General features: G+C 44.0%; 1 protein-coding gene across 2 annotated transcripts in view; it reads left to right on the top strand.

The window, feature by feature from the left end:
- The first annotated feature begins 340 nt into the window (after nt 1-340).
- ACE (angiotensin I converting enzyme) overlaps nt 341-9,161 on the top strand; it is a 63,541-nt gene continuing 54,720 nt past the window's right edge. Inside the window, exons 1-2 of one of the 2 annotated variants that reach the window (XM_077252668.1) lie at nt 341-480; nt 7,502-7,763. In XM_077252668.1, the coding sequence (XP_077108783.1) occupies nt 443-480; nt 7,502-7,763 (300 nt within the window). In that variant the 5' untranslated portion in view covers nt 341-442. Of the gene's footprint in view, nt 481-7,375; nt 7,426-7,501; nt 7,764-9,161 lie in introns of those variants that run through there. The other variant, XM_077252669.1, reaches the window with a different exon arrangement.

Below are 9,161 nucleotides of genomic sequence, written 5' to 3'. Positions count from 1 at the left end.
GGGTGTACCAAACATGCTCACATGAGAGAGGCCATTGATCGGTATGTTGGTTTTCACCACTTGTTTGGAGTTGAGTTTTCTGAAGCTCCTCCACAGTAAAATACAGACGATACAATGATGACACATGGATGGCATTCCTGAGCTATCCGATTTTTTCTGGGACCCCTTGCCTTGCATTGGCGGGTTTCATCCATGACTCAGATAAAAAATGAACCTTTCAGTTTTTTTTTTTTGTCTGAATTTGACCCTGAAGTTTATCTTGGTCATGCAGAGGTTAATTCATTTAATTACCTCCTTCAGGTGCTCATATATAGTCATCAATGTGATACCTACACAGATGAGGATGGTTGTTCTTGTTCAAGGTTCCTGAACATGAGACCCCTGTAGGATCACACAGCTACAAGCCTGGTTCTTGCCTTTGAGAATCATTGTCACTTTCACCATGGCTACAGAGCTGTATGAGCAATGTAGCCAGCGCAGGTAAGAGAATGAAAGGACTAGGAAACTTTGGCTCATACAACAATTATTTTTTGTGAGTTAAAACACACTTTCATCTGTCTTTTTTTTTTTTTAGCCATTCCTGGTCGCTGCCTGTAACATCTGATTTTATTGTATGCAAACCCCCAACCTCCCTCGTAGATTTGCCCATAGATAGTAATGGATATGTGATCCTGTCTGTGCGGATAGTACTGGTAATGAGAACTAGATATATGAATGAGGCTGAATTGCAAAACTGACAAATTGTCTTCAATTGGAAGATTCTCCCTCTTGGTGAATCTTTTTGGACTTGTTTTATGTTTCCTTTAGTGTTCTGGCAGCTTTTTGACTTTACAATGTCTAGTTTGGAGCATAGTCCTTAGGAGACTCTTTTGTAGATGTGACATGCTTTCTTCTTTCTCCCACCAACTGACTTATCAAAATCTGATGGGAGAGGGTGAGCACCCAATAGACTGAATATATGACCAGGAAGATGTTCCTAAACAAAACTTTAATAGAATTTCTGCTCTGAAGTCTACAAATTGACTGTATGAACAAAGCCCATGGATTTGTTCACTGTCATTTTTCTGCTCCTTAACCCCTGGTCCATTTTCTGCTTTTGCGTGTTTTTTTGCGTGCTTCAATAGTCTCCATGGAAGACCTAGAAGCTGCAGCACTTTGATCGGCTCTGCTACATACAGGCGATGATCAGATCACCTGTATGTAGCAGAAATGCGCTGCTGCTATGAGCACCACTGGGTGGCGCTCATAGCAATCGGGCTATGACAACCATAGAAGTCTGGAGAGACCTCTGGTTGTCATGCCAACCCATTGTTGATCCACGCTCACATGACTGTTACCGATGGTTGGGATTTCTGGCACGCTTGCTGGAAGCACAAGTTAAATGCCGCTGTCAGAAATTGAGTGGCATTTAACTAGTTAGCAGTTCTACCTGTGGCTGTTGCGGGAACATGTCAACTGTATATATCACCTGCACCAAGCAGGGGGAGTCCAACATTGGATTATTACACCCGATGTTGGAAAGGAAATGATGTTTGTTTCGTGGGTTGGTTTTTTTTTTTTTTTTTTTTTTTTTTTGTGCAATTGCCACCTCTTCAGTTAGCCGTTAAAAGTTATCAACCACTGAGGACTCAAATTTTAATAATTTTTTCTATCTACTAGCTAACAGGCACATATATTTATTATGCGGGCTAGGGGTACCGGGTCCTGCGGTTCACAGGGGGATGTCACGGTGGCTGCGACCCAGTCCATGGCCCAGGTCGCCCATGTAAAAGGGATAGTTTATGTTCGTGACGCCACCTGTGGTATTCGGTTAGGGTGACCGACGCTTCTCCAAGGGGTCCGCTGGGGTAACGTCACGGCAGCTAGATGGTACACCTTCCCACAGGTGAAGTATGTCCCCAGGGCTTCCCAGTGTATAGCTGGTGGTATGATGAGAGGCGCAGAGAAGAATGAGGACATGAGGTTGCAGTCTCTTTACCTTAACTGAAGACTTCAGCATCCACAGTCCAGAGCACCAGATCACAGGGCAGGCAGAGTCCGGCTGGTTTGGAGGCAAGTCCAGAGTTCCCTTGTCCAGGTGGAAATTGGTAGCCTTCCCTTGCGCTGCGGTAGTGTAGTCCCTTACTGCCTATGGCTTCACATAAGGGTCTCACAGATTTGGTGTTTCGCTCTCTGTCCCCTGTATAGGATAGGACAAAACCCGTATGACTGGTGACTTGAGCCTGTTTATAGGGTCTCTTGGATAACCCGGCTCTGTGGGTGTCACCGTACCTCCTGGGTGTAGGTGTGGACAGGTAACCTGCAATTAGCTGTCCTGCCGGTCTCTGAAATAAGGCGTAGAGGTCCTTGCTCCCTCGGTGTTCCGGGATTTTGCGCATCAAAGGAAGCAGCCTGAGTGGGGCTGGTCCCCTTCTGGTATCTTCTCCTTTTGCTTCGATTTCCTTCACGCTCGCTGCAATTCAATTCTGCCTTTCAATGTCCTTCTGGGAGCTGCAGCTCTGAGGGCATGCACAGCTCCTTTAACCTTCTGTCCTCCTCAGACTCTGGTCTGGAATGAACTAACAGAACTGCTGTCTGGAGCTCTGCCAGGAACTGACTAACTTTTCCTACAGACTACCAGTTATATCTATATGGGGATTGACCTAATAAATAGGAGCAGGAGCTCCCCCTGGTGGTCTGGAGTGTGAAATGTGTTGCATGTTTGTGATACCTGGATGCAGTTATCTATCTTTGCCTCCAAACGTAGCATCAGTCTCCCCGAGAGGAAAGCAATACCACTGTGACGACCAGGACCCTGGGGTGCCGCAGTTGTACATATAGCCCTTGCTTTTATTCTTTCCAATCTGTTAAACTTGATGGACATTTGTCTTAACTGTATGAACTATGATTATAACTACACAAGGGGCACTTCTGTCTGTCTTTCACGGAAATCACGTGTTGCCTGGCAGCCGTGACCGATCAGCGACTGGCACAGTCCAGCCGCGAATTTGCCTCTTCCTACTGTCAGTGCCCCCTCCAGTCAGCACTCACACAGGGTTAATGGCTGCATTACACCGTGTTATGCAGCGGTGTAACGCAGTCCGTTAATGCTGCTATTAACCCTGTGTGACCAACTTTTTACTATTGATGCTGTCTATGCAGCATCTACAGTAAAAAGATCTAATGTTAAAAATAATAAAATTAAAAAAATTAAAAATCATTATATACTCACCGTCTGGTGCCTTTCCCGCTCCTCTCGACGCTCCGGGCCATGCATTGCAGTCTCACGAGACTGCAATGCATTCTTGGGACTGGAGCATCGCATCGCTAAACCCCTCTCCTGGATCCGGGGGCTGACGGAAGGTGAGTATATAACTATTTTTTATTTTAATTCTTTTTTTTTTTTTTTTTTTTTTTAACAGGGATATGGTGCCTACATTGTTATATGCTGTATTTATATACTGCGTGGGCTGTGTAATATGCTACTTGGCTGTGGTATATTTCTCTGCTGTATCTGTGCATCATGAATCGTGGTATGTGTTAAAAAGGAGGGCCCACTGAGACTCTTTCACCCGGGGGCCTCAAAAACCTGGAGCAGGCCCTGGCTTCACTGATTGGCCGCGGCCAATCAGCTACAGGCGTAGTCCAGCCGCGAATTGGCGCGGAATTTAAACCACACTTCGCTAATTGGTCGCTCCCAGCCGGCCAAATCCTGTGTATAAATTGCATTATCCTGAAAACTTCATAAATAAACTACATGCATATTCTAGAATACCCGATGCATTAGAATCGGGCCACCATCTAGTCGTGTGTGTGGGTTTTTTTTTTTTTTTTTTTAGGGGAAAACATGGTTTTTCAATATGTAAATGAGTTTAAGATCTATGGGCCGGACATAACTAACTCTAAAGGCAGATTCTCAGGAGATCTAGATCTGGCCCATAGATCTTGACAGATCATTTAGATATTAAGAAAAACATAGATTTCTCTGGAATAAGGCTACTTTCACACTAGCGTCGTACAACGCACGACGAATTGCAACGTACCGATGCAAGCAGTGAAAGCGCCGCACAACGGGGGCGGCGGATGCTGTTTTTCAACGCATCCGCTGCCCCATTGTGATGTGCGGGGAGGCGGGGGCAGAGTTCCGGCCGCGCATGCGTGGTCGGAAAAGACGGTCTCAATGCACCAAAAAACGTTACATGCAACGTTTTTTGGTGGCGACGCAACCGTCGCACAATGGTTGCAGCGTGTGGCAATGCATCGCACTGCGTCGCTAATGCAAGTCTATGGAGAAAAAACGCATCCTGCAAGCACTTTTGCAGGATGCATTTTTCCTACAAAACGACGCATAGCGACGTGCAGTGCACGACGCTAGTGTGAAAGTAGCCTAAGACAACAGGTCGGAATTAAAATATCAATTCAGCTTATGATCTAACTTTTGTCGAAGTAGTCTCACTGTCATCATGCATTCCTAATATTGTGTAATAACATTATTTTATGTAGAACCTTGTGCTTTGTGTTCACTGATTTATTTCTGAATTTGTAGTGAATATTAGATCATGCTTTTGTTGGATGTCCTAATGTTAACACGCTGCCCAAATGGCTTTTTAAGAACAAATCTTTGGCAGTTGCTTGTGTAAACTTTGCGACAATTGTGTAGTTCCTGTCATTGATGATTAATTATGACTATTTTGGCTAAAGTGATTTGTAGGATATTGAATAATCACAGGTACTTTGTTTTGACATTGAAGTAAATATTGTTACGGGTCTTGTGGTCCAATTCTTTAATCATTCTGTTCAGATAGGGGCTGATTCAATAATTATTATTATTATTATTTTTATTTTTTTTGTCAACACAGAATGCCTGTTCAAACCAAGCACGTTCCAACTTTTTGGAGAGAAGACAATCTCCCCAACCCCTATACTGACAGCCTGGCTTTAGTTTAGAGCAAGAAAATGCAAAGATGGACCAAAAACCGTTGGTTGCTGCATTTAAATATTTGGCCACGTCCAGGTTGCAATGAACACCAGTACCTGGCTTGATCAGTCATTCTGACAGACACCATTTAAAGTCTACTATACAGGTCCTTCTAAAAAAATTAGCATATAGTGTTAAATTTCATTATTTACCATAATGTAATGATTACAATTAAACTTTCATATATTATAGATTCATTATCCACCAACTGAAATTTGTCAGGTCTTTTATTGTTTTAATACTGATGATTTTGGCCTACAACTCCTGATAACCCAAAAAACCTGTCTCAATAAATTAGCATATTTCACCCGTCCAATCAAATAAAAGTGTTTTTTAATACCAAACAAAAAAACCATCAAATAATAATGTTCAGTTATGCACTCAATACTTGGTCGGGAATCCTTTGGCAGAAATGACTGCTTCAATGCGGCGTGGCATGGAGGCAATCAGCCTGTGACACTGCTGAGATGTTATGGAGGCCCAGGATGCTTCAATAGCGGCCTTAAGCTCATCCAGAGTGTTGGGTCTTGCGTCTCTCAACTTTCTCTTCACAATATCCCACAGATTCTCTATGGGGTTCAGGTCAGGAGAGTTGGCAGGCCAATTGAGCACAGTAATACCATGGTCAGTAAACCATTTACCAGTGGTTTTGGCACTGTGAGCAGGTGCCAGGTCGTGCTGAAAAATGAAATCTTCATCTCCATAAAGCATTTCAGCCGATGGAAGCATGAAGTGCTCCAAAATCTCCTGATAGCTAGCTGCATTGACCCTGCCCTTGATGAAACACAGTGGACCAACACCAGCAGCTGACATGGCACCCCACACCATCACTGACTGTGGGTACTTGACACTGGACTTCAGGCATTTTGGCATTTCCTTCTCCCCAGTCTTCCTCCAGACTCTGGCACCTTGATTTCCGAATGACATGCAAAATTTGCTTTCATCAGAAAAAAGTACTTGGGACCACTTGGCATCAGTCCAGTGCTGCTTCTCTGTAGCCCAGGTCAGGCGCTTCTGCCGCTGTTTATGGTTCAAAAGTGGCTTTACCTGGGGAATGCGGCACCTGTAGCCCATTTCCTGCACACGCCTGTGCACGGTGGCTCTGGATGTTTCCACACCAGACTCAGTCCACTGCTTCCTCAGCAATCTTCCTCAGGGTCCGGTCACCTCTTCTCGTTGTACAGCGTTTTCTGCCACATTGTTTCCTTCCAACAGACTTACCATTGAGGTGCCTTGATACAGCACTCTGGGAACAGCCTATTTGTTGAGAAATTTCTTTCTGGGTCTTACCCTCTTGCTTGAGGGTGTCAATGATGGCCTTCTTGACATCTGTCAGGTCGCTAGTCTTACCCATGATGGGGGTTTTGAGTAATGAACCAGGCAGGGAGTTTTTAAAAGCCTCAGGTATCTTTTGCATGTGTTTAGAGTTAATTAGTTGATTCAGAAGATTAGGGTAATAGGTCGTTTAGAGAACCTTTTCTTGATATGCTAATTTATTGAGACAGGTTTTTTGGGTTATCAGGAGTTGTATGCCAAAATCATCAGTATTAAAACAATAAAAGACCTGACAAATTTCAGTTGGTGGATAATGAATCTATAATATATGAAAGTTTAATTGTAATCATTACATTATGGTAAATAATGAAATTTAACACTATATGCTAATTTTTTGAGAAGGACCTGTATGTTTGCATTATATATAATGCAATTATTATATTAATATAATGCAATTATTATATTATATATATTTTCTTTTGCTGGATTCATATTTGCAACTTTTCAATGTAGTCCAGTCAACCACCTTACACTTTGAATTTTTCTTTAATGATTTTTGGTGCAAAAGTCACTTTTCGCAAAAATATCTGGCTTGCAACGAATTGCATGGCTCGTTGAAAGGTTGCAAAAGGGGATTTGGGGCCAAAAATATCTGGTTACAACTTAGGGTTTCTAATCTAAATTCCCTATGGGGACAGCGATAATGTCTGCAAAGTGCTGCAGAATGATGGCACTATATAACAAATGCAAAATAAAACTGGATGTCTGCTGACGCTGTGTAACCTGTATTGTATAGGGTGACTGTTACATTCTGCAGTATACGTAGATTCTCTAATAATGTACTGGATGATTATATACATGTGTAATCTATATAATTGTAGGCAAGTGGAAAATATATATAATGCATAGGGTCTCTGGTACTGATGGACTACATGTACCAGGTAACAGAGGTCCTATCTCCACGTGTGGGCTGTGCCTGGTCAGGATGTAGCAGAGAGCTGTGTGTTCCCCCTGCAGACCCTGAGCTCACTAGAAGGAGTTAAGATGTGGCTCCTTGTGAGGAGGGAGGAGACGGAGCCGTCTGTCAGGAGGTGGACGAGGTGTGTGTGTGAAGGACTTTGGCTTCCTCCCTGTGAATTGTGACAGTGCTTCTTCAGGATGGAGAGGGGCAGCCGTCTTATCTCTGGCAGGAGGTAGCACCGGAGGGCTGGCTTCTCCTTCTTTATAAAAGACCTTGTAACCAGTGAGTGTCTCTCGCTTCACCCACAGGGGGATGAAGGTGCATCTGGGACCACCTGGCTGGCCGAGCCTGGAGATGATCAGGACTCTTGTTTTGGGGCTGCTCCTGGTGGGCAGCACCTCAGCCCTGGACAGTGCCTGGCTGCCAAATGACAGTTATGGGACAGATGAAGCTGCTGCCCAACAGTTTGCCAGTGACTACAACCATACAGCGGAGCAAGTGCTGTACCTGAGTGTGGAAGCCAGCTGGACCTACAACACCAATCTAACGGACTACAACTCTGCCAAGCAGGTAAGGGGGCACCACTGCATGCTAGCTGCGGGGGGCTCCCCACTGTGCCCAGGCTGACAGCTGGGAAAGTGTAAGGATTTACTAGTCAGTCACAGCTGTGAAGTTCTCAGGCTCTGCTGAGCCCATATTGGCTCCATTCTTACATTAACTGGATCCCAGAGTGTAAGTTCACTATCGTCTTCCTCCTAAATTACATTCTTTTTTTTTTTTTTTTTTTTTAAATGCATGGTTCCTGCCATCTTTATAGTGGCACTGATTTTATGGCAAGAAAACAATCTGCTTACAAAAAATCTATAGGGTTCTTTCCCGGAGCCATACAGTAACCTAAATGTGAATATTTCGAGAGTTGGATCACAAATGAAAGGTCTGACTTGGAAACCCACCGCCCCTTCCTGATCTCCACAATGTGAACATTTGCTATCCAGCTATTTTATATATTCAAGCTAAATGTAAAATATATATATATATATATATATATATATATATATATATATATATATATATATATATATATATATATATATATTGTGTCAAAATGTAACAATTGCTCAGCGCTGTAGTCCTGGAACCCCTCAGAAGTGTATTAATGCCTGACCCCCACAGTCAGAATATCCATGCTGTGATTGTGCTTCAAGGTAATGCGCACATCCTCCTCAAACCGCAGGGTTCAATTTCAGCTCTATGATCCAATTTTGCATTGGGTCGGAGGATGCCAAAAATAACATGTAAATAGAAGAGGGAATTGAGAAAATTGCCTCTGGTAAAGAAAGCAGAACAATGTCAGGAGGAAGAACAATTAGGTTTGTTTGGATGGTTTGCGGAGTCTCCCTTTAAGGGCACGTTCAGTATTTTACCTCAGAATCTGTAAGTCAAAACCAGGAGAGGAACAGAGACAAACTGTAACAAACACGTCACCACTTCTGTATTTATCACCCACTCCTGGTTTTGGATGTGAAATACTGAATGTGAAAACATGGCTTAAGTGTTCTAATGTGTAAGGTTGTCCAGTTCTGGGTAAGGCTACTTTCACACTAGCGTTAACTGCAATACGTCGCAAATGCGTCGTTTTGCCGAAAATACGCATCCAGCAAAAGTTCTTGCTGGATACGTTTTTTCGTCATAGACTAACATTAGCGACGCATTGCCAAACATTGCGTCCGTTTTGCGACGCTTGGGCGTGTGGTAGCGGACCGTCGGGACAAAAAAACGTTACATGTAACGTTTTTTGCTCCCGACGGTCCGCTTTTTCCGACCGCGCATGCGCGGCCGGAACTCCGCCCCCACCTCCCCGCACTTCCCCGCACCTCACAATGGGGCAGCGGATGCGTGGGAAAAATGCATCCGCTGCCCCCGTTGTGCGGCGGAGACCACGCTAGCGTCGGGAACGTCGGCCCGACG

This window comes from Ranitomeya variabilis, chromosome 4 (genome assembly GCF_051348905.1).
Source record: "Ranitomeya variabilis isolate aRanVar5 chromosome 4, aRanVar5.hap1, whole genome shotgun sequence".
Taxonomy (NCBI): Eukaryota; Metazoa; Chordata; class Amphibia; order Anura; family Dendrobatidae; genus Ranitomeya; species Ranitomeya variabilis.
This window is presented reverse-complemented; position numbering and strand designations above follow the sequence as displayed.